Raw genomic sequence first — 26327 nt, 5'->3', positions numbered from 1 at the left:
GTGATGGTGTTTACGAAATCAGTGAAGAAAGAAGATCCATAAGTGGAAATAGACCATTAACCAGAGGGTATAGAGTAGGTGGCGGCAGAAAAGCTTATGGAAATGGTTATGGAAGTGGTAGTGACGAAAGATGTGAATATTGTATACAGTTATATATGACCACGCCACTCTTGACCACATGTTCTTGGCCAGCGCACTTCCCCAAAGTCACACCCCTTCCTCGGACCACAAACACTAACATTAACCACACATCACCCAACCAAAGTACAAATCCCCATCCACTACGAGATAAGTAGATGTACTTGCTTCAATAATAGCTGTCTGATTTATTTTATAAACTTTTAATCCAACGGTTCTAATCCAATCCAATCCAATCCAACTGTTCAATAAACTTACTAAACTAATACACCCAAAGCAAGTTAACTTTTGGCTATTTTACGTGTAGTTAGCATCGAATCAGAATTTAGCATTTTTTTTGTTCACGTGACCACGTGAAGGGCAATAAAGGAAGAGAAAAATCAAAAGTAAGGGACAAAGTACACCTCATGGAAAAAGTGTGTCAACATGATAAAGACCTATGAAAAAGTACCCAATATCGTAAACTTCTCTCTGTTTTTTACCATATATATTTTTATATCCACATAACCGCATAAATGTATCTACATCAAAAACACATAAATGTACCTTCACTGAAGACTCTAAACTCAAAATGGATCAAGATAGATGTTGGATTAATCAAGTCAATAAATGTTGGATTTGTAGTTAAGAAAAATAAGATTTCAGAAAAGCTATTATTATTGATAGAATGTAATTAGACCTCACGCCTAAGATACATTTATATAGCTTAAGCTTTATCAAAATAATAGAATTTTTCTGTTCTTAAAAATGCTAATTTAATTATTTCCTAGTTCATGATAAAAAAAATATTTCCTATTTCTTGTTCTATGATATGATTTCCTTTTTATTTTAAACACGTGACTATTCCCTAGATTCATAATCTTCTTCTTGAATCCACTATTGAGACAAGCTTACGCCAACAATAAATTATTTCAAACAAAAAAAAACAATAAATTATTTCTGTTAAATTTATCTCTCTATATGCAATACTGAATATATTAAAAATACAAAGTTATCTATCAATAGTGGAACTCGTATTTAACTGACGGATTAGTCAAACGAAAATGAAGTGTTTTGTACTTAAATATTTTGATTCACTAGTTAGCATATATATAATACAACAAGTAATGTTCATATGATATAAAAACCAAGTAATGTCCATATGATATAAAATACAACACAACAATAGAACATCAATTGTCACATGCACTCTAAAAGGATTTTAAAATCCGATACACACGAATAAGGTGATGGAAGAAATGTCACTAGTTAACTATATTTTCTTAGTCCAGGAAACTATTTAAGGATAATCAAATGAGTAGGAGAATAATCTATTTGTAAAGCATATTAAACAGCTTAAAACTTAGTACATGTATTATGTATATGTGTTTGTTTGTCTTAATATGCTTAGTTGGTGAATTGTCTTAAAATTCACATCTAACCCATTTCTCAACCAATATGCTTCCAATATGTACAACAAGATGGATGTTAGGAGATCGCACTATACAATATTGATTTGAAATAGTACTGTTCATGCCTTATTATGTAAACTAGCTTTAAACCCAAAAGCACGTACATGTGAAAATTGTACAAGACAAAAGAATACGATTGTTAAACAGACGGGCATAGGTGGTTTAGCGCAAACGGAGGATATGATATCGAGCCATCGAGAATGGCCGTCGAAATGCGGCGGTTTGCAGCCTCCGTAGCATGAATTCCGTCCCAACTCACGTAGTTTTTTGGATCACGGCAAGCCTTGGCCGTCGCAGAAGAATTTCCGATTATTTTTGTGGTGCCGCAAAATAACTTCTGATTGAAGTTGTACGAACGTCCACCGTATCCACAACAAGCTTTAATGCCGTATTTCATACCTTTAATATAATCAACCAACAAAAAAATATTCGATTAAACAAAATACCAATTTTGAATATGGTAAGTCCAATTAAACCAAACCGTTTGTGACATTACGTACCATAGGATTTGGGGTGTTGAAAGAGGTCGAGCAGTATCTTGTGAGTGTCCAAGTATATAACGGTAGCGTTTTTCAGTACGGTTCTTGTCTCGGATAATGCCTTGTCCAATAACATGTTGTAATATTTGACGGCGTTGTTTACGGGAATGAGACATCCGAACTTGTCCAAATCCGACATAGTATGAGGGTAACCGGTTAAAATCGCCGGGTAACATCCAACCGGTGCTAAATTCAATACCAAAAATGTCCGACCACCTATTCCATATATCTCCTTCATCCATAAGACAACCTTTATAAGCAAAATAAAAGATTGTACTAGAAGCGGGAGGCATGCAGTACCTTAATCGTTCCAGCAATTTGGCCAATGACTTGAGGAAGATACTGTTTTACACCATCCACTCCAATGGAAGCTAAATTCGATGTGAAATCGTTTTGGCCGATATAAAACGTATACAGCGATTTTCCGAAAATATTGCTGGGCGGTAAGATATGCAACCCTATTGTAACATAAGCATGTTTACATCATTTGCTTTGTTATTTTGACCATCGTTTTATGTATGTATAGTATAGAATATACCTGGTTGCTGCGAGGAATGGAACTCGTCGACTCTAACCTTGAAATCTTTCATCTGATTTAGCTGAATGGCGAGTGAGAAAGGACTGATTCCGGACACGAACAAGGACGTGTTTGGCAAAAGAACGGTCGATGCTAAGGTCGCAAAGTTTGCACCGTGTCGAAAATCGGATCCAATTGATTGCAAGTATGGGCTAAGGAAAGGCATTCCAAGAGATTCCGCTAAGAATAATTCAACATTCAAATCATTGGACCCGGTTCATAGCACATGCAAATTAAGCTATGGTTGTAAACATAAGATTTATAAGACATTTTAGGGAAAATAATTTTGAATTTGTTTCTATATCAACAAACAAATATATGAAAAACCATTTATTTATATCTTACACAAAACATTCAAAAACGTTGAAATGGAATACTTAAAGAAGTACTCATTAACTTTGCCCAAAAAAAAAAGAGAGTACTCATTACCTAAAAAATCAATGATGAGACGACCGTCTGAAGCACGACCGACCGGTTTCTTGAAATAAGTCATCCCCCATGGGCCGGATTGAGCCGGAAAAGCAGCCCAAAATCCTCCAGTGTCAGAATTTGAGTCTCCGAAATTGAAAACTGCCTTGAATTCACATTTGGAATCAGCTTTGTACGAAGAGAACATCACAATGATCACTATTAGAAGAGAGAAAGATACTCTTCTGTTTAGAACAGAATACATTTCTCTCAGTTTGTGAGTGTTTCAGAGAGAGACGATTGAGATATTTGGTGCTATATAATATGACCTTTGTCGTTGTCGGGTCCGTGACCCATTGTGTCTGTTTCCTACGGTAAATACGTATCTGTTACTGTGTAGCTAGTGCGTTAATTTGTGTAGTAAAGGAAACGTTGTGGGATTTTTAGGTTTGAGTAAACGAAATGAAGAAATTCTGAATTTTATTTTTAAAAAGAAAATTTACTTTTAACTATAAATTATATAATATATATATATATTCATAATATCAATTAGGCAAAAAAAACTTACCAGTTAAGTTGATTTTTTTTGAAAAAAAACAGTTATATGTTCAGTTTTTTTTACCACAACAACAATCACTAAAACCCTTGTTCTAAAAATCGGCCGCCAAGCCGCCTGGGCGCTACGCGTCACTCTTCCGCCCCGATTTATGCCAAATCGGTTAAAAAAATCGGATATCCGATTTTCTCTGCTTAGACCGCCTAAATGACCGCCTAGCCGCTTAGGCGGCCGCCTAACCGCCTACTCTTTTTTTATTATTTTTTATTATTTTTAATAATATTTTATTTATTTATTTGATCTAAAATTTTATAAATATCATTTATATTCATAATTTTGATGAAATTTACACTATAATATCAAGATTATTTTTGTTAACTTTCCTTTTAGTGAAAACACATTATATATAAATATTATTTTAAAATCCGTTTTTAAATATTGTAAAATTTTCCTTTTTATTATATATGTTATTGGCAAAATAAAAAAGTAATTAAATTAAAATAAACTACCAATTAAAAAGGAAAGTAAATTCAATAATGGTAATTAATGTAATCATTTAAATTTGTTAAGGGTACCTCTGTAATCATCAATCATCGTGAAAATTAACGTGAGCAAGACACGTAAAAAAATGATTTCTCAAATAATCTATATCTATACTATATAAAAGTTGAGGCTATAAGCCATCGAGAGCGTCCACATAGGATTTAAACGACCAATCGTAGTATGACAAATTATTATTTAAGTTTACTATTTTTAAAAATGTTAATATTACCAAAAAAATGTTTATTTCAAACTAAAATATAAATCAATATCGAATAAGGTAAATTTACAAAAATATAAATACTATATTAAGTTAACATAATGTTTAATATTTTTCGAAAATTAAAAAAACAAATAACGAAAAGAATAATTAATTTAAAAATACAAGACTTTCAAACAAGTATAACTATATAAATCTAAATTTAAACTCATGATTTTCAAAGTTTAGGTTATATACTATTGAAAATATTCAAACTAACATATACTATATATAAGTTGATATTATAAATCATTGAGAATGTTCACATATTATTTTAAAGCACCAAAAATATACCAAATCGTTTTTCAATTTTGTATTTCTAAAAATGTTAATATTACGAATTTTTTTATTTCAAAATAAACTATAAATAATTATCAAATAAGTTAAACTTACAAAGTTAAAAACATCATGTACAAATCTATACTATATAAAATAAAGTTTCGAAAATTAACATAAAAAATCTATACTATATAAAAGTTGAGGCTATATGTCATCGAGAGCGTCCACATAGGATTTAAACGACCAATCGTAGTATGACAAATTATTATTTAAGTTTACTATTTTTAAAAATGTTAATATTACCAAAAAAATGTTTATTTCAAACTAAAATATAAATCAATATCGAATAAGGTAAATTTACAAAAATATAAATACTATATTAAGTTAACATAATGTTTAATATTTTTCGAAAATTAAAAAATAAATAACGAAAAGAATAATTAATTTAAAAATACAAGACTTACAAACAAGTATAACTATATAAATCTAAATTTAAACTCATGATTTTCAAAGTTTAGGTTATATACTATTGAAAATATTCAAACTAACATATACTATATATAAGTTGATATTATAAATCATTGAGAATGTTCACATATTATTTTAAAGCACCAAAAATATACGAAATCGTTTTTCAATTTGGTATTTCTAAAAATGTTAATATTACGAATTTTTTTATTTCAAAATAAAATATAAATAATTATCAAATAAGTTAAACTTACAAAGTTAAAAACATCATGTACAAATCTATACTATATAAAATAAAGTTTCGAAAATTAACATAAAAAATAACAAACAAATATAATAGTTAATTTAAAAATGCAATACTTTCAAACAATTATAACTATATAAATCTAAAACACATGATTTACAAAATTTAGGTTATATACTGCTGAAAATATTCAAAAAAAATATGTACTATATGTAATTTTATGCAATAAATCATTGAGAATATCCACATATTATTTTAAAGCACCAAAATATGTCAAATTACCATTTTAATTATTATTTTAAAAAATTCAAGATTTTCAAAAAATGTTTATTTCAAAATAAAAAGGAAACTACTATTCAATTTAGTGAAAATGCAAAATTATTAAAGGAATCAATTTGATATATAAAGTAAACATTTGAAAGACCAACATAAAATCAACTAACAAAAAAAATCTTAAAGAATACAAGATTTTAAAATAATAAAAACAATATGAATCTAAAGCACTTTTCATTACATATGAATCTAACAAAATATGATTTCAAAATGGAAGCTATTTCTTTCAAAAAAATATCAATAATAAATTTTGTAAGCAAAATTACCAAATAACTAAAAGAATCAGTTTATTATAAGAAATAAATGTTTGGAAGATCAACATAAAATTAAGTAACAAAAATAATATTAAAAAATATAAGGATTTCAAATAATAAAGACAATGTAAATCTAAATCACTTTTTCATTACATATGAATCTAAATAACATATGATTTCAAAATTGGGGATATATATTATTTAAGTGTTCACATAGAATTTAAAAATATCATTATAATAATATAAAAGTCAGCATCTTAATTTGATAAAGTAAATAAAAATATTATTAAAGATAATTAACTTGATATATAAAATAATTATATATTTGAAATTAAACAAAAAATTAACGAAAATAAAAATATTCAAAAAGAAACAAAGTTTTAAAAAACATATTTATAAATAATCACGTATGTAAAAATAAATAAAAATCAGCACAAGGCTATAAAAAGATAAATTAAAATTTGTAAAACTTATCTTTAAAGTTAGATTGATATTTGTAGCTAATTATTGAAAACTTAATATAATAAGAGGTTGTTCACGTACCTTATAGGAATTGGTATTGATCGCATATTATTACTAAAATTATAATTATGTATGTAACCTTTAATATGATATGGACTATATGCTTTAAAAAAAGAAATAACTGAAAATATTCACAAATAACATATACTATATATAATTTGATGCCGTAAATTATTGAGAATATCCATATATTATCTCGAAGCACCAAGAAAAATATGTTAATCACCATTTTATATATTACTTATAGAACTTTCAAAAATTGTTTCTTTCATAATCAATGTAAAATTTAGAAAAAGCCAAAATCATTAAAAGAATCATATTGATATATAAACTAAATATTTGGAAGAATAACATAAATTTTACGTACAAAATATAATATTAAAAAATAAAAGAATTTGAAATAATAAAGAAAATATGAATCTAAAGCACATATGATTTTAAAATTGAGGCTATATGTTATTTAAAGTGGTCACATAGAAGCTAAAATTATTATTAATAATATGTATTCTCAAAATGTTAATTTGATATTTTTAAATATAAAATTTCAGATATTTTATTTCTCTCAAAATAAAATTAAATAAGTTTAAATTTTTTCGCCAGAAATAATTAACTTTATTTTTAAACTAAATATTTGAAAATTAAAAATAAAATTTTATCGAACAAAAATAACATTTTTAAAAAGAAATCAACATAAAAAAATGTTCTAATAATCATGTATGTGAAAGTAAAATAAAAATAAATACAAAATTACAAAAATGATAAATTAACTAATGTATTAATTATCTTAAAAATTATATTGGTATTTATACTAAATTCTTGAAAACTTAACATAAAAAGAGTTTAACAAGAAAAAAAAAATTATGTCCACAGCCAATATTACGATAAGGGCTATATACTATTAAAAATATTCATATATAAATAAAAATACGAAAAATATTCCAAATCAGTATCATTGTTTAATATTTTTATAAATCTTAATATTTCTAAAGTAAATCTATAAATTAATTTCAAAATATGAACTAAATTTAACTAACTTGATATATATGCTAACTATCTTAAAACATAACACTAAAATTTATTTAAAAAATTCATAAAGTATGTCAAAACATAAAATAGCATATACATAAAAATAAAATATATAATTAATATTAAAATAATTAACCTAATCAAATAAGTAAAAAATAAAATTTTAGTATTTTTATATTGGTGTTGGCTACAAAATCATCTAATTTTATAATAGATTATAAAAGGTTCTTAAAAACATTGGTCAATTTTCGTTTCTTTCTTACCGGGCCAATTCAGTTTTGGCTTATAATAAGCTTACAAAGTTCTATTAAAAATAAAATGTGGTAAGAATAATCCACAATTAATACACATATTGTTGATTAAACAGTTTGTTTATATGCTTTTGAATTGCCTTTTATCAATTAAATAAATTAAGATAGTTATTTACTCATCAACAATTAGAATTTAATAAATTTTAAGACAATTGTTTTTAAAATGTCATAATCCAAATATTCATTTAACTAACCAAACATGTTTTTATGAAACATACCTAAATTTTTTATTATCTAAAATATTTTTTTTAAATTAAGTCACTAATAATAATAAATCGAAGTACATGGTAACCCTTTTCCAAGAAAAGTAACTTCTCAATCGGGGAAAATATTTTGTGAACCGCTAAAACATCATAATCCCACCACTAATTTATATTTTAACTATATCAAGTAGGAGATATATTTAATTTTTTAGATTTTTATTTTTTATTTTAATAAATAAAATATTACTTAATATTAGCATAAATTTTATATATATATATATATATATATATATATATATATATATATTTTTTTTTCTCTTTTTCTTATATCTAGCAAACAGATAGTTACTATTATTTAAATTTCATCAAAATATTTATTATGATTTAGACCTAAATATAAATATAAAACTATTAGATATGCATTTAAAAAATTAAATAAGAGTATTTTAAATACAAATATGCATAAAATAAGTATATAATAATACATTCATTCTAAAAATTTGGTAAATACAAAAAAGTTAGATATATTGCATAAGCATTAATCTTTTATGTCATTCAAATAGAAATACATATAAAATTATAATAAAATATTTATAACAGTGTTGTATTAGTTAATAAGCATGAAAAAATCTATATGACGCTTTTAATTTTTTTATTAAGAAACAATATACACTTGTTTATAAATACATTTATACATTTACGTATACAAACAAACTGATATCTAAATATTAGTTATTTAAATGGTAAAATTGTATAAAAACTTAACTATGAAAAATAATAAAGCACACTTTAAATAAATTTCATTGAAAAATGTATATAAAACAATTTTCTATTATATTATCTTAATATTATTAAAAAATAAAACTAATTATTAATAAAGTATTCATAGTAGTGTATAGCATAGTATAATCTATGTGATATTAAAATTATGTACTTATAAGAAACTATAAATACTTTAGTAACAAGAATTTTACTTTTCTAATACAAACAAATAAATAGCTAAGTTCAAAAATAACAATTTATAAAAAAAATGTAAATAGGAAATCAAATAATATTTTAATAATATTAATAAAAATATTTTTTACGAAATTCATCTTTTTCTTAAAAAATATAGCAAAATTAAATTAAATTATTAAAGCGCGAGTAAAAAATCTAGTATATACTAATAAAAGGGACCTTTTGAGGCTCCATAGAGCGTCCATATCAGCGAAAAAAATTCTCCCAAAATATGACATGTTGCATTTTTATTTAAAAAATAGAAAATAAATAATAAGTAAATTTGAAATATAAGGAAAAATATATAATAAGTAAATAAACAATATAAGAAATAGAAACATTGCATTAAACAATAATAGGTAAATATACAATATAAAGAAAAATAAATAATAAGTAAATATACAGTATAATAAATAGAAATATTACATTAAACATCTATCATAATATTATTATTTGATATAAAAAAAAAATTAGAATAAGTAAATATACAATTGAGAAATGAAAAAATAAATTAAACATCTATAAAATAATAACTGAATACAAAATATAAGAAATTGAAATATTATACAAAACATTATCGTATTAAACATTATCTTATTAATAGAATAAGTAAATATAAAAGATAAAAAAAAATAAGTAAATATAGTATATAAGAAATAAAAATATTACATTAAATATATATCGTAATATTATCATTGATATAAAAAGAAAAAAATAAGAAAAGATAAACATTAAGTAAGTACACAATATAAAAAATGGAAAAACTATACTAATAAAATAGACCTTTTGAGGCTCCATAGAGCGTCCACATTAGCGAAAGAATTCTTCTAAAATATGACACGTGGCATTATTATTTAAAAAATAGAAATTATATAATAAGTAAATTTCCAATATAAAGAAAAATATATAATAAGTAAATAAACAATATAAGAAATAGAAACATTGCATTAAACAATAATAAGTAAATATAAAATATAAGAAAAAATAAATAATAAGTAAATATACAATATAATAAATAGAAATATTACATTAAACATCTATCATAATATTATCATTTGATATTAAAACAAAAAAAAATTAGAATAAGTAAATAAACAATTGAGAAATGAAAAACTAAATTAAACATCTATAAAATAATAACTAAATACAAAATATAAGAAATCGAAATATTATATTAAACATTACCGTATTAAACATTATCTTATTATTAGAATAAGTAAATATAAAAGATAAGAAAAATAAATAATAAGTAAATATAGTATATAAGAAATAAAAATATTACATTAAATATATATCGTAATATTATCTTTGATATAAAAATAAAAAATAAGAAAAGATAAACATTAAGTAAATACACAATATAAAAAAATAGAAAAACTAAATTAAACATATATCTGAAAAATGTAAAGTTAAATAAATAAAAGTAAATTTACATTATAAAAATATTACACTAAACATCAATTATAATATTAGAATAAGTAAATATAAAATATAAGAAAAATAAATTATAAGTAAATATACAATATAAAGATACAAAAAATACATTAAACCTTTATCTGAAAATATATAATAATGTAAATAATAAGTAACTGTATAATATAAGAAATATAAATATTACATTAAACATCTATCGTAATATTATGATTTGATATAAAACAAAACAATTAGATAAATAAATATACAATATAAGAAATAAAAAAACTACATTAAAAGTCTATCTGAAAATGTATAGTTTAACATTTTATTATTTTCAAATATTTTTGTAAGTAAATATGCAATATAAGAAAAATAAGCATAGAATATAAGATAATATTTTTATCACATTAAACATCTGTCATAATATTATCATTTGATATAAAAACAAGAAAATTAGAATAAGTAAATTTATAGTATAAGAAAAAAAAGGTAAAATACAATTAAGAAATGAAAAGACTAAATTAAACATATCCCTGAAAAAATGTTTAGTAAAATAAATAATAAGTAAATATACTATATAAGAAATACAAGTATTATATTAAACTTCTACCGTAATATTAGAATAAGTAAATATACAGTATAAGGAAAAATACAAAATAAGTAAATATATAATATTAGAACTGGAAAAACTAAATTAAACATCTATCTGAAAAATGTATAGTAAAATAAATAATTAGTAAATATAGACTATAAGACATAAAAATATGGATCATTTTTTTTTAGAGAGTTAATCCAAAAATGGAGGATCACCAATTTGCGTGGATATTATGGTATATTTGGAAAGGTCGAAACAACAAAGTTTTTAGCAATTTGGATGTTGATCCAAAAGATACGCTTAAACTACCGGAATTAGAATCAACACTTTAGGCGGAGGCACATGTAACAAATAATCAGAGGGTTGCAAATCAAGTACATGAAAGAATTGTACCAACAATACCAGAAAAATGGTGTTTCATAGATTGCTCATGGAAAGATAAGGAACAATTCTAAGGACAAGGCTGATACATCACTTTAGCGGGTTTTGATGGATTGCTAGGGGCACGGAATGTCCGGGCAAGTCTTTCACTTCTTCATTCGGAGGTAGAAGCGCTAATATTGGCAATGGAATGCATGAGAAATTTACGGTAATTTCAGGTCACATTTGCGACAGATTGTTCTCAATTGATAAAGATGGTTTCGGAACCAGAAGAATGGCCAGCGTTTGATAATTATCAGGAAGACATCAAACTGCTGAAAAGAAGCTTTCTAAACTCAGAGATCGTTCATGAACCTCAGACAGAAAATCAAAAGGCGGATCGCTTAGCACACAGTGCTAGGAAACAACTGTCTTTCGTCGTTCACATGGACAGAGTTACCGGTTTAGTTTACAGAGTCAGCATGAGTTTGTAGATGATTGATGTAAAAAAAAAAGATATAAAAATATTAGTATAAAAATAAATAATAAGAAATATTATTATGATATTTTATTTTTATTCTAATATTATAATAGATTTATAATTTAATATTATGTAATATTTTAATATTATTGTTAGTAATATTATTCATATAGAAATGTTATATACTATAATAAGTAAATATAAAATATAAGAAAAAATAAATAATAAGTAAATATAGTATATAAGAAATAAAATATTATATTAAATATATATCGTAATATTATGATTGATATAAAAGCAAAAAAAATTATAATAAATAACTATACAAAATAAGAGAAGATAAACAGTAAGTAAATATACAATATAAAAAATAGAAAAACTAAATTAAACATTTATCTGAATTAAACATTTATTAAAGAGTTAAAATACATCTATGCTATAAGGTTAAATAAACTATACTTAGAGTTTAGAGTTATGGGGTGAAGTTTTGTGGATATGATTTCAAAGTTTGAAAAATAAAAAAGAAATATTAAAATTTTCAAAATAAAATGGGTTATTTTGGTCATTTCCTTATTGATGACTATTTTGTGACAAAAACTTAAAAACGAATATTTGAAAGGGTTTTCCTACAAATTAAGAAAATTTAAATAATAAGTAAATATATAATATAAAAAATGGAAAACTATATGAAACATCTATATGAAAAATGTATAGTTTTCTGTTTTTTTCTAAAGAAATTACTATTCACACAAACATACAATTTAGAATTTTGTTGTTGTTCAGAATACAACGTCCAAATGAATAACTATATAGTTAACATTTAAAAATCAAAATAACTCCGCGCGTAGGGTTAACTGCTATGTAGCGCGGGTTAACTGCTAGTATCCCTTGTATACTAAAGCACAAGTCACTCATCCAATCATATTTTTCCATTTGGTTTATATTTTAAAAAAAAAATTAATTAAACAAAAAACTAAAGGTTAAAGTAAAAATTCTCTAATCAAAAAAAATATTACGATCCATAATTTTTAAAACCGTAAAATTTCAAAACCCAAAATTTTCTCAAGCATTACCACCACGTTTAAAGTGAATCATGTCATTTATATAATTGTCATACTCACGATTCAAACTGTTTATCTTTTATATAATTTTTAACCTATCATTTTGCTTTGTTTATTTCCTCTCCCTCTCTATCTCTCTCTTTTCATAGTTTCACCTTTTTAATCATCTTTTAGGTTTTGAGTGAGGAAAGAAATCGATACAGGTTTATAATTACGTTTTATCCTGATTGAATTTTCTCTTCTTCACAACTTGATACTCTCTTTTCGCATAATTCACAAAAATTTCAATTGAGTTTCCTCAAGCTTCATTCTTCAAATACTAATAGAAATAAAAGCATTGTCTTTATAAAAATGAACGCATTGTCAACAATGAAGTTAATAAGAAGTATAGACATTTTTATTTATATATATTATTTTTGAGGTGGATTCTCTTTTCTTTTTCTTTGAGCCAATATAATTTATTCATAGAATATACTTTCATATGTAACTCTTTCAAAGTCTTCGTTCCTGGAAAATGAATATGGCTATCTGTACCATTGATCAGTTGCAGAACTTTGATTTAAAAGTAAAAAGCAAAATGAATTTTTATGTTTAGATTATAATAAATCCAATCATTTGTCGTTTCCTATATGTTTAGTCATCACTATAATTCTAAAAAGTCACGCGTAACATTACCTGAGTTAGTACATGTAACTCAAGTATTGACTATGTATGTAAATTTAGTTGATTTGTTTTCTAACAAAAAGTATATGATTTTGTTTTACAATATGCATCAAAAGAATTAAGGAACCCGCGCAATAGCGCGGACAAATATCTAGTATATTATAATAGATCAGTTTTTACTAACTCCTAAAGCTATCCACGTCATCTACTCTTTTTTTTCCTTTGAATGGGCTTAAAAAAGTACAAACGAGTTTACATAACAAAATTAAGCCCATAAAATTTGTCAATGCTAACTCTCAACAGTCTCTTCCTCTTTTCGCCTTCTGGTTTCTCTCGCAGCCACACAAATAAACCCTACGTTATAGAAGACAGCCATCCGCCTTTAGATCTACGTTTTAGTTAGCGAAAATATTCAATCCTCATATCCTGTTTCAATCTAATTACTACACCTAACGGTTCATCAATCGCCCTCTCCAGTTGTTTCAGAAACTTCTCAGTCTAATCCTTTAAATATATGCCCACAGATGACACAAATCATCACTCCATCTGCACAATTCTCATTCTTAGATTTTGCAACTTTTATTTTCATTCATGATCGAATTAAGAAAGAGGGCAACGGAAAGCCTTCAGCAGCAGAGGAAAGAGGGTAACCGAGTCTTTACCATACCGGTGGACCACGCAGGGCATAGCTAGCGGCATAGGAGCCGACTAGGTGTTAGCGGTAACGTGCACACGGGAGTAAAGCGATCGTCGATAAGATCCCGATAAGTTAGGAGATTTGTTTGGTTTGTATATAGTATTTGGGTATTATATTTTTTGGCATGAAATCTTTTGGTGAGTGATGATAATATTTAGTAGCAGAGTTTTTACATTTTGACTCCAATGTTTTGTTACTTCTGTATAGTATAATGGTCATCTTTGGAAAAAAAAAAATTTATGTTGTGCTAAGGTGAAAAGCAACGAATTCACACTGCTTATTAGTGAAGATTCAATCTTCATTAGTCCTTTTGCTTTGCTGTGTGAAGGCCAATTTTCATTAGTCCTTTTGCTTTGCCGCGTGAAGTCTTTGGGCCCGTTCGTTTCTCCATCTGTCATCTACGTCCAGCTGCTCCATCTATGTGATACATCTAGATGATTCATTCAGATTCTATGAGCTGTTCTTTTCTCTATCTAGATGATCCATCTAAATGAGCCATTTGGATGGATTTTATGTTCGTTTCTTGTTTTTTTATTTCCATCCAGATGAGTGTAATAAACAAATTACAAATATACATTTGTTTGATCTAATCATATGTTTGATAATAATTTTAACTATACTAATTTTTTTATTTAGTCTAAAATATATTTACCTTGAAATTATTTTAAAATTAGCATTTTGACATTTATAAATTTTTATTTCATATAAATTTATTTATTTTTATTTAAATTTGCATTAAAAATAACTACAACTATAACTTTTAATAAAACTAAAATTTGAAAGATGAAAGCAATGGTAAGAGCGTGATGTACTCAACTTTTGCAGTTTCATCGAAAAATATGTTTTTGCGATTTTGGCGGAAAAACACGTTTTAAGATTTTGGTGGGAAAACACGATTTGCAATTTTGGCGGAAAAATGCGTTATACGATTTTTGCGGAAAAAATGCGTTATACGATTTTTGCGGAAAATGCGCTTTTGCGATTTTGGTGAAAAAATATGTTTTGTGATTTTGGCGGGAAAACGCGTTTTTACGGGTTTTGCGGGAAAACATAATTTTACAGTTTTGGCGGGAAAATGCGCTTTTGCGGTTTTGGAGGGAAAATGCGTTTTCACTGTTTTGGCAGGAAAACGCGTTTTTTGCAGTTTTGGCGGGAAAACGTAATTTTACAGTTTTGGCGGAAAAATGCGTTTTTGAGTTTTGGCGGGAAAACGTAATTTTACAGTTTTGGCGGGAAAAATTTGTTTTGCGGTTTTGGCGAGAAACCATGTTTTTACGGTTTTGGCGGGAAAACGCGTTTTGCGGTTTTGGCGGGAAAACGTGTTTTTACAGTTTTTGCGGAAAAACGCAATTTTACGGTTTTGGCAGGAAAACGTATTTTTATGGTTTTGTGGGAAAATACATTTTGCGATTTTTGCAGGAAAATACGTTTTTTGTAAAAATCCACTTTTTTACGGTTTTGGCGGGAAAACGTGTTTTTGCGGTTTTGGAGGAAAAATGCGTTTTTGCGGTTTTAACGGAAAAATATTTTTTGCAGTTTTTGCGCAAAAACGTGTTTTGATGTGAAAGTGCATTTTTGTGATTTTGACGGGAAAATTTGCTTTGGCTAGAAAGTTCATTTTTACGAGAAAATTACGATTTTAGCTAAAAATGTAGTTTGTGGTTTTGGTGGGAAAATGCATTTTTGTGGGTTTGGTGGAAAAATGCGTTTTTGTGGTTTTGTCATTTTTCATGAGTGACAAAATGATATTATGTTTAAGTTTATAATGTGTTAATTACATGAGGGTATAATAGACATTATTCTATTCTGACAAACTCATCTCTATCCAGATGATCCAATTTGGATCAGCCAGCTGATTTTCAAAATTAAGCCTAAATTTTCAAAACTCATTCAGACGAATCATCCAGATGACTTGTACTTTTAATGCCTAAACGAACGAAACTCTTATCTTCATCCAGATGACTCATCTGAATGGAAAAACGAACAGCCTTTTAAGTAACTTGCTCTCTCCTTCTTCATAGAGGAAATATATTATTGGCATCCTCGGAAAAATTAAGCCGGGGATGTCTTAGTTACAAATGCCACATCGTATTGGTGTCTCTAAAACATACCACTACTCTAACGCTGTGTTTTATCAGGAACTGCGAGTGTATTGGCGTTTGGCTTTTAGCCACATAAGATAAAAATTAATGGAATATGTAAGAAGTGGAAGTTCAATTTGTCATCATTACAGAGATCTACACATTGCCACCTAAGGTTTCAAAAACCATTGGGATTTTTCAGGTAGAGGAAGGTGGATTTGGAGATCAGTGAGCTTTTTAGTTGGATGGTGTGTTTGGAATAGGCTGCAGGGGTATATTACCGTATCTAAATCATTTAAAATGTTCGTGTTGCACACATGGACCTTTTTTTGTTCAGCACACACATGGACTTAGTTGATGATGTTTGCTCTAAATCTTAAATTTCATAATGTAACTGTTGGATTTTCAAAACAGCAGGTTATATTGTTCATTTTCGAAAGCTGATTATTCTTACGTTTGATGATCAACCGGAATTGAGAACATTTGTTGGAGTACTCCACCTGTTTTTAATTAGAATTTTTTTTGTGAATTTTGTATATAAACTGCAAATCACTGATAACAAAGAAAAAAGAAGACAGTGTCTACGTATGCACCTAAAACCATCTCACTGCTTATCCGAAAAACGTGTTTTAGTAAATACTAAGAAAAACTAAGCCGGAAAATCAGTGATAACTTTAGTGTTAATTATTTTTGTGTGTGTTGAAGACTTCATAATCGTATCAAAGTGTCCTTTAGTAATACGACAACAAACGATTCCCTTGGCTCCCAACGCCAACTCCTACATCTCCACTATCATTGCCCATGAAACTATGGGAAGCCAAGAAGACCGTGCAAGAAAAGAAATTATCACACTATGATCTACTTCAGCAGAAATACAACAATTTAGAACAAAAGAATCATTTTTTTATTTTGAAGAATACATTTAAAATCAACTTACCAGCGTCCTACTAAAATACAGAATCACACTAACTCAAGAATCCTTTACTTGTGACCCAATACATAGATCGATATACACTCGAACTAAAGATTTAGTGACTTTTGATGTTCCAGTAGCTCGACAATCCACGTAGGAATCCTTAACCTGTTATGGCCTTTGGGGATCTATGCGACAAGAATCATATGCTCAATATGTAATTGCTTGATTCCTCCTATCTTGGTTTTCAATTCCACCGATCTTCTTCCATATACATAGGTTTACATAGATTAAGTAATCGTATGATTATTCTTTATATAAATTATATATCCATAACCTTTTTTTGTTATCATCAGAGTGAATATATAATGTTTTCTGAGTACATTCATCTCATCAATCCGTACATAGAAATATAACAAGCATTACTAAATATACTAATAAATATTTTAGTAAGAAAATAATTAGTAAGCGAAAATAATAAATACATCCTTTAGAAATGAAGCCATAACTGAAAAGAAAAAGTAAAGTTACAATAACATAGACCACTTCATGCCTTTGATGTCAGAAACTAAGCCCTCTTTCACCCTAAACGTGGAGTTCAGTTTTATAAATTTCTAATGCATGTGTTCATATTGACCTATATCAACTAATCAAGTTTTTTTCCGAAGAAGTATGTTTTTCTGAACAGTAATCGAAAGTGATGAAGCTATTGGTGACTTTTCTGGAGCCAATGTTTGGTGTTCCTTCTAAAAACAATTTTCATAGGAGTTAATCGACTACATATTTTTCCCCAGTGATGTGATCTTCACCGGTATATGTACATGTTATGAGAGCATTTCTATTGAGAATCTTAGAAATCAATATAATTGGGATATACAACACCCACGTACCCCGCGCTTGCGCGGGGTTGACGAACCCTAGTATTATAGAGATATCGACGTGCCTCCCTCAACGTGGGACGCGAAGAGTCTTTGTTTATACAACTTGTGACAGATGATTGAACCGGACCGAAATATCTGAAACCGGAACCGGACTAAAATCCTCAAATATCCGAATGGTTCATATATTTCTAATATCCAAACTAACCGAACCAAGGGTTATCCGAATATATAAAAATATTAATTATATATACAAATAACATAACTAAATATATTTTTTAATTCTATTAAAATTATCTAAAAATATTTGAAGAAAAATAAAATATTATAATGTATCTGAACTATCAGAAAGTATCCGGATATTATTATCCAAAATATCCAAACTAGTCTGAAATATTCAAGATTTTTATCCGGATCATCCTAATTATTCGATATCTTATTCAAAATACTCGATATTTAACTCGAAATACCAGAATTACTTGAAATAACCGAATCAGAACCGAATGAGAACCTCTGGATATTTTCTAGTTCCTAGTTTTACTATTCCAATGGAACCGAATATATGTCATATAGTAAATAAATCTTCTAGCCTCTATCCGAATTACCCAAACTACTTATACCCAAACTGAACTTAACCGAAGCGATATCCCAGACGTCCGGGTCTAACTAACACCAGCTCTCTAGTAACTCTCTAGTAATACTCCCTCCGTTTCATAATATAAGTAGTTTTGGCTAAAAGCACGAAGATAAGTATTTTACACTACAAGAAATCATGGTCAAAGCGGACGACATTTACCGACTACTACTCTCCTCGGTAAGTTTACGATGGGTTCGTGATAAATTTCCGAGGACATATAACTTTCATTGGAATATTCTCGGAACTTTGCGATAAACCAAAATTCTCGGTGTTTTATCGTAATCTAGTGTCGGTATGTTGTCGGAACTGAAAATTTTGTTTTCTCGGAAAGTCCCGAGAACATATTGTCGGTGGTTTCTCAAGACATTCAAAATCCCGACAATCAATTTGCTTTTCGGTATGGCGTCACAAAAATTCATCGGAGTTTTATTGGTAAAAGTTTATGGATGATTGATTTCGTTGAGATCCCAAATCCTATTTTTCTCCTCAATTATATTTGAGAATTATACCTTCGAAAAGCAATATAAAATTATACCACGTGGCCAAACAGTGAGTTTTGAAGGGTCTAGATGTGTTGTTAAAAAAAGAAGGGTCTAGACGTAGAGTTTTGAAGGATCTCTCATGTCCAAACAGTGAGTTTTGAAGGGTCTATTTTCTTTTCTACTCCTCTGTTCTTTTCTTTCTCCACATCTCTGTCAAAGAGAAGATATTCTCTTGCTCAACGGCGTAATCACTCTGCCTACTAATCTCTGCCGATACGTGATTTTGTTGAGGAGCATCACCAGTTTAATATCGCGAGCCGTCCGTATGTCGGTTTGTCTCCTTTCTGAATTAAACCTGGATCTGGACGAGGTGATGCTGCTGCTACTACTGATTCTTCGAGTTTGGTCCCAGGTTGGTGTGTTATCTATATTGTATTTGTTTTTCTCCTTTTCTCTTCTTCCCCCTCCTCTCTTTATTTTATTTTTTTAATATTTGTTTTTTCTTTGCAGAAAAACAACCACCTAAAACTTCCTCACACCATCGTTTAAAGATTTTGAGCCGCCACGTCACTGCCGCAACTCCTTCCACCGCCATTGCTGATACCTCCACCTCCACCTCCACCTCCACCATCACGGTTACCTTCGTCTACGAAAATACTGTAGCACCTACACCGATTCATTAGATTATAACTACTGATTTATTCTTATTTTCATTTTTATTTGTGTAGAACTTTTATATTTAATCTGTTAATATGTAATGTATATTTGATAATTTTAATATATTTTTTTTCAACAATATTAATATTATTGTGTTTCATTTATATTTCATTTATATTTTTTTTATTTAAAAATATTAGCTTCTCGGAAGTTTATTGGCAATATTTCTGGGAAGTTCGTTGGAATCATCCGATCACTTTGCGATAAATAATTCCGACGATATTTATTTTACGGTATTTACCGATTGACTTCCGAGAAACGGAAATTACCGAGGCCCAAACTCCGACTAATTGTTAATTGTCGGAAGGTTATGGGAAACGCTCATTACCGACAAACTTCCTATTGATTTGTCCCTCGGAGTGTGAACGTTATTCTATAATAAATAGGTTAGATATAATTTAACCAATAAAAAATAAGTTTATTTAATTTGATGGGTCACACTGAATTCAATAAATGTAAAAGTTACCTAGAAATACGAAAACTATTTACATTTTGAAACAAAAACATTTCTCTAAAACTATTTACAATATGAAACGGAGGGAGTATTATTTACGGATTATGTGTGACCCTGTTTGTATTTTCTTCAATAAATAAATAGAAAACATTGAGTAGTTCAAAAATCCAGAGAGACATAAGGCACGTCAGTTCAGTTGAAAGACTTTCAGTAAGTGGCCAAAGTGTCAGGAAATCTTTTTAATCATTGTTGTTTCTGTTGGTCGGATTACATACAAAGATTTATATTTTATAGAACAAAAAGATATATTAAAATCATAACGCAAGACTTTTCAAATTTCATTTTGAAGCATATATTGAGAAGAACAGAGACCACACAAGAAGCCCTACCGGCAACGAAGAGATGGAAGCGGAGAAGTTTCTAAAACCGGTGCTTCAGAAACCACCTGGCTACCGTGAGCCTCACGCGCCTCTTGAAACTCCTAACACATCAGCACGTCGCCGGCCGCCTAAGCATATGATCCCGCCGTCTTTTTACCCGGAGAAGAAGCAACGATGGAGTCGTTGCCGCGTCTTTTGCTGCAGCTGCTGCATCACCGTCGCAATCGTCATCCTCCTCTTGGTCCTCACCGTCTCCGTCTTCTTCCTCAGGTACAGCCCGAGACTCCCCGTCGTACGCCTCGCCTCCTTCCGCGTCACCGACTTCAACTTTTCCCGCGGGAAAGCCGACGACGGATTATCACAACTCACGGCGAAGACCACGGCGAAGCTCGACTTCAGAAACCCCAACGGGAAGCTAAGGTACTACTACGGAGACGCTGACGTGGCGGTGAGCGTAGGAGACGGCGATTTCGAGACGAGCTTAGGGTCAACGAAAGGCAAAGGCTTTGTGGAGAAGCCGGGGAATCGGACGGTCGTGATCATTCCGATCAACGTGAAGGGACAGCAGGTGGATGATCTGACGGTTAAGAGGCTTCGAGCGGAGATGAAGAGTAAGAAGTTGGTGGTGAAGGTGACAGTCAAGACGAAGGTGGGGTTGGCTGTGGGAAGGCGTAGGATTGTTACGGTGGGCATTAGTCTCAGTTGCGGTGGCGTTACATTACAGACGCTTGATAAACAGATGGCTAAATGTACCACCACAATGCTTAAATGGTACGTTCATTCAGTTAATGATTAGTGTTAATAAGCTTTGATTAGTGACAAATAAAATTATTTAAATTGCAGGATTACATTGCACTCATAAGTAATGATGATGGATTTGTCATTTTCATCGACGCTTAAAGCGTTATACGTTGCCAACGTCTCAGCTACACGAATACTCTGTATTTTTTTTTTTTTTACTCTAGGCATATGATTTATTTTGTCATCCTTTAAGCATATGATTGTGATCCAATATTCAACCATTATTTTATCATATTTTGAATACAATTTATTTATAAATAGTATCTTATAGTTAGTGGTTCTCCACGTATTTGTTTTCTTGTAATGGATATAGAGAAATGATTTTGCTACACAACCATAGCGCATGGAGTAATCTTGAGGTACAACAAAACAAGTTTGTTGTCTGTTCCACAATGCATACACAAAAAGAACATAAAACACTGACTAGCAGCACACAACATGAATTTAATTATTCAAACTAATCCACAAGTTACCAATAAAAGTGATAACTCAATACCAAAAGACCCAACCAAAACCTGTAAAACACAAGCTCCAGTACCAAATAGGGTTTTTATAGTTGGCCTCTTGGCTTATTTTGATTCAAAAGAAAATTCAATCTAAAGAAAAAAAATAGAAGTTTGGCTAAAGCTCTATAGCCCTTTATCCCTTCCAACGATGCTGAACGGAGATTCAAATAAAAGCCCCTAAAATGTCGAACTTCTCTTCTGTCTCATCCGCCACAAAAATAGAAGTGTCCTCTCTCTCTCTCCCCCTCTTCTTGAAGATATCATCAAATGGACTTAGTCTGATATCCTAAACTCCACTCCTAAAACGTCTTTCACCATCTCATATGTCACAAATGCAATCGCAATTGATGGTACAACCTATACCAAACACGACAATAACACTCTTGAGAAAAGGAGGTTTGATTTAGAAGAAAAAAAAGGTTTTGTTATAAAAAACAAACCTTCACTGAATTGGGGACCAAACCCTTGTACAAAGCTCCAAACCCTTCATGACGAACTGTCTTCCTAAATGCATCAACCATACCGTTGTATTCAAGCTTGCTTCTCCCTTCGCCTGTAACAACAGAGGAAGCATCTTTCCACCCAACCATTTGCATTCTCCTACGAATCACATCCAGTGGGTAAGCAATCGTTTGACCAACTGTTCCAGCTATAGCACCGCACGAGAGTCTCGTTATGATGGTCAGCTCATTGTTCTCCACTAGTCCAAATGGATTGTCTTTGACTAGCCAGTCCTTAAGGGACTCATAGACCGCAAAGTTCAAGCCCACATATGGAACCTGCATTTATCACAATGGTCTCTCATGAAATGGATGAAATACTAGTATTATGTTTTGAGTGGTGAAAAAGAAATGAGACTTACAACTCCAATCACTGATGGAAGCCAACCACGGTACAGGGCCCTTGGACCTTCCTCTCTCAGGACAGTTGATAAAGCATGTGCAATTCCTCTATATTGATAAGGAGAGTTTGCAGTCTGTTGACATATCATCAATGTTTGCAGAGTTAACAAAGATGACCAATTAAGCAAGTCCCCAGCAAATTACAAAGTTATGGTGTACAACAAAAAGTTACCTGGACAGTTAGCCTTCCACGAACCATATCCATTGGGTACGTTGCAGACATGGCTATTATTCCAGCAGTTGCACCAGCTCCAAGCCGTAAAACAGGAGTGAGTTGGGCGTTCTCTGCAGAAGCGGGAACGGCATAAACCCATTAACCATAAAATCTTATAAACAGAGCACTGTTGTAATATATATTCAACAAAGCTCCAAAGGTTTCATTTAGCAACTTAAATTAAAGGTTAAAGTGATAGGTATTACTCACTCCATTTCAAAAAGATCTATGTTTTGAAGTTTTTCACACGTATTATAAATACATTATTTAGTAATTTAAACATTTGTCATACTTTTATCCAATCAAAATTCTATAAACACAATTAATTTATTCAAAGTTAGCTATTACCCAATAAAAATTGGATTAAAAAGTAAAAAAGTATCTTTAACAAATTTTTTTACTAAATATGGATCATTTTGGAGTATCATGCAATAGATGATTCAATCAGGAATAAAAAAAAATTTAGACTGAAACTAACCATTTCCTGTCTGCTGACGATACATGTACAGTATACCCCTAACAGACAGAGAGGGCATAGATTAGATTAAGATAAATAAATTGAGTAGAATGAAGAGAACAGAGTATGGAGAAGGTCTTACTTTGAAGCCTGCTCATAGCTGAAAAATTTGACAGCCGAGTTAGGAACAATACGAGCACAGTTGGTGCCGTTTCCTTTGAACAGTCCACGAACCCCCTCGGTTCTCCAAATATACTTCAATCCTTGGACTGTCCCACTATACTTTATGTTATGTGGATTTTGGACCTACGTAATTAGCAATGAACATGTTAAGTCTCCACTCTCTAGTTCATTTAAATTATTCAAAAAAAAAAGCAGAGCAAAACCTGAAGCAATATCTTCATCCTTTCCAGAGGTGCAACTGCAGTTCGTGACCTAATCAAACACACACACATCTCCGTTCAGACATTACCCCCAAGAAACTAACAGCTCTTTCTTTTATATATAAGTCAATCACAGGACTCGACCATTTTCAAGTAAAGATGAACACTCTCTGACCATACTACTCCTTCAGACATAAACCCGATATCTACATTTGACTGATTCAGACACTGATCTACTCAGCAACCAGATTCATCAACATCAATAAAGTTTTGATTTTTAATGAAAACCCATGAAACATTTCACGAGATTCATCAACATAATAGAAAAAAAGAAGAAGAAGAGAAACTCACACTCCACCAGCGACGCCACCGGCGAAGAGAGACTTGCAGATGCTGAGGACAGCATGGCTCGGAGCTTTGACTCCTTCTCTCGCCAACTTCGCTTCCTCCGCCAGGTTTACGATCGTTGATACAGCTGCCGACTCGGTGCTCTTCACATCCTCTGATGCCATCGATACAGAGAAATCGAAATCACTCCCCTACGATTACGAACGATCTCAAATGATCTCTTCAGAAGTTTTCTAACGATCTTCGATCTCTCGACGAGGACCTGAAACCCCTGCAGAAATCTTCGTTTTGAGATTGAGGAGAAGAGAGATCAAAGCACTTGTCGAGAGAGAGAAATCTACTTCTCTTCTCTTTCACTGTCCCGGCGGCGATGATAATAAACGCCAAAAGACAACCTAACTAATTAAGAAGACTGATGCATTACGACGACGTTTTGATGGCACTCTTTTTCTTGGGTATATTTACAAATCAGTACCTTGACTAATTTTGTTTTGTAAAATAGTCCTTATATTATGAAAAATGAAAATCAGTTCTGAGTCTGCAATGCATTTAGGTGATGAATGAATACTACTTTTTTTTTTTTTCGTCGAATACTACTATTGATAATGTTATCGTAATTGTCAACGATACAGATATGAAATATGTCTTCTCATAATCCAAAAATGAATGAAGAGCTTTTGAACAAAAAGTATAAACTAAAGAGTGTTATGTATTAAGAATTACCTTGAATAACAATGTTTAATTAGTAAAATAGCATTTCTAGTTTCTACCATGAATAACGATATTTTGGTGATCTCAAATATAGTTATGTCAGTTTTATATTATTAAAAAATGAAGAATGTATATTTTCTATTAAAAAGGATATGAATGTATATTTTCTATTAAAAAGAAAAACATTCAAATGTATACCAACGACTAGACATCTAATAAGAAGTTAACTGTAAGAAAAAACAGGAGAATTATTTAGCAATTTTCATACCTCGCGAACTCTATGCATAAAATAGTTTGTGTAAGGACTTATTTGCAAAGTTCTCGTTTAGTTGTTGTTATTATTCTACGCACGCACAAGGCTTCGCGCGTAAGATAAACTCTCCTCGATATGTACGCCACGTGGAGATGGGTGTTACTGTTTAGTGATTTGATCTACTCCCACTATGATCCGGTTTGTTCACTGAAAAAGAGAGTTGTGTTTTTTTTTTCCGTCAACTGGTTATATTATAGATCCGGTTTGTTCACGAAGATATGTCCGTGGTTAGCTAAGCTGGCAGACAACACAATATCTCCGGAACCTAAAACCCATAAAGGGTAGCAGAAGCCCAAACAATAGCAAACCGGAGCACTTATGTACCTAATGGCGAACCCAAAATCAAATTTGTGAGGGGTCAAAATAGTATAAAAAGGTTATAGTGGTGAATCGAACCCGGATTTATGGGTTTATTAATACCCTTTCCGACCAAATATGCCACTGTCAACCAATGAAATATGCCTAATTTATATTATTTTGTGGTGTCACTTGAAACTATCTTCAACGTGGGTTCGCCTCTGTACGTACCAACACTTTAAACTAAGCAACAAGACTCGTAGACCACTGATATCACTTTCAACAAAACAGAGAAATCTAAATGATAGAGAATCTATGAAAGCAGTTGAACGGGAATGCCCTGGCCAAACCACCGTAAAACCACTCCCTCCTAGTACAACAAGGAAACACCTCAAGACCCAAGTAACACAAGCTTCACAAACCGATAAGGGAGAACCCTTCAAATTCAATCAACCTCCGGAAACAGATGAGTCGTA

The 26327-nt window shown here is 30.0% G+C and overlaps 3 protein-coding genes across 6 annotated transcripts; 1 reads left to right on the top strand and 2 right to left on the bottom strand.

Annotated features, from left to right (window-relative positions):
• Window positions 1-1601: 1601 nt before the first annotated feature.
• On the bottom strand, window positions 1602-3412 carry LOC106388746 (GDSL esterase/lipase At4g01130). Of its 2 annotated transcripts, none has more exons than XM_013828887.3 (5): window positions 3135-3412; window positions 2667-2885; window positions 2429-2586; window positions 2090-2378; window positions 1602-1988 (listed from the first exon to the last, which is right to left on the bottom strand). In XM_013828887.3, exons 1-5 carry the CDS (start codon window positions 3376-3378, stop codon window positions 1729-1731), a joined length of 1170 nt encoding a protein of 389 aa, XP_013684341.2. In that variant the 5' UTR covers window positions 3379-3412; the 3' UTR covers window positions 1602-1728. The 2 variants fall into 2 exon arrangements, with proteins under 2 accessions (XP_013684341.2, XP_013684342.2); XM_013828888.3 differs by having other exon boundaries at window positions 2090-2360.
• Window positions 3413-20507: 17095 nt separating this feature from the next.
• Window positions 20508-21978, top strand: LOC106385609. 2 transcript variants are annotated; one of them, XM_048749995.1, is made up of 3 exons: window positions 20508-20749; window positions 20889-21690; window positions 21763-21978. In XM_048749995.1, exons 2-3 carry the CDS (start codon window positions 20942-20944, stop codon window positions 21779-21781), a joined length of 768 nt encoding a protein of 255 aa, XP_048605952.1. In that variant the 5' UTR covers window positions 20508-20749; window positions 20889-20941; the 3' UTR covers window positions 21782-21978. The 2 variants fall into 2 exon arrangements, with proteins under 2 accessions (XP_048605952.1, XP_022555091.1); XM_022699370.2 differs by lacking the exon at window positions 20508-20749 and having other exon boundaries at window positions 20764-21690.
• A 166-nt stretch (window positions 21979-22144) lies between these two features.
• On the bottom strand, window positions 22145-24930 carry LOC106388747 (mitochondrial adenine nucleotide transporter ADNT1). 2 transcript variants are annotated; one of them, XM_048749994.1, is made up of 9 exons: window positions 24872-24923; window positions 24534-24801; window positions 24186-24234; window positions 23942-24105; window positions 23821-23858; window positions 23301-23413; window positions 23089-23202; window positions 22667-23005; window positions 22145-22583 (listed from the first exon to the last, which is right to left on the bottom strand). In XM_048749994.1, the coding sequence occupies exons 2-9, from the start codon at window positions 24692-24694 to the stop codon at window positions 22500-22502; spliced, it is 1062 nt and encodes a 353-aa protein (XP_048605951.1). In that variant the 5' UTR covers window positions 24695-24801; window positions 24872-24923; the 3' UTR covers window positions 22145-22499. The 2 variants fall into 2 exon arrangements, with proteins under 2 accessions (XP_048605951.1, XP_013684343.1); XM_013828889.3 differs by having other exon boundaries at window positions 24534-24930.
• Between the last annotated feature and the right edge of the window lie 1397 nt (window positions 24931-26327).

Source organism: Brassica napus, chromosome C3, assembly GCF_020379485.1.
Source record: "Brassica napus cultivar Da-Ae chromosome C3, Da-Ae, whole genome shotgun sequence".
Taxonomy (NCBI): Eukaryota; Viridiplantae; Streptophyta; class Magnoliopsida; order Brassicales; family Brassicaceae; genus Brassica; species Brassica napus.
This window is presented reverse-complemented; position numbering and strand designations above follow the sequence as displayed.

Excerpts from the sequence above, each read along its gene's own strand:
- LOC106388746 (XM_013828887.3), bottom strand. The coding sequence starts at position 3,378 with ATGTATTCTGTTCTAAACAGAAGAGTATCTTTCTCTCTTCTAATAGTG. Across the intron at positions 2,587-2,666 it reads CCATTCCTCGCAGCAACCAG|GGTTGCATATCTTACCGCCC; the intron begins GTATATTCTATA and ends ATGTTACAATAG. Across the intron at positions 2,379-2,428 it reads AAATTGCTGGAACGATTAAG|GTTGTCTTATGGATGAAGGA; the intron begins GTACTGCATGCC and ends TTGCTTATAAAG.
- LOC106385609 (XM_048749995.1), top strand. The coding sequence starts at position 20,942 with ATGGAAGCGGAGAAGTTTCTAAAACCGGTGCTTCAGAAACCACCTGGC.
- LOC106388747 (XM_013828889.3), bottom strand. The coding sequence starts at position 24,694 with ATGGCATCAGAGGATGTGAAGAGCACCGAGTCGGCAGCTGTATCAACG. Across the intron at positions 23,203-23,300 it reads GTGGAAGGCTAACTGTCCAG|ACTGCAAACTCTCCTTATCA; the intron begins GTAACTTTTTGT and ends ATATGTCAACAG. Across the intron at positions 22,584-22,666 it reads TGGTCCCCAATTCAGTGAAG|GTTGTACCATCAATTGCGAT; the intron begins GTTTGTTTTTTA and ends TGTTTGGTATAG.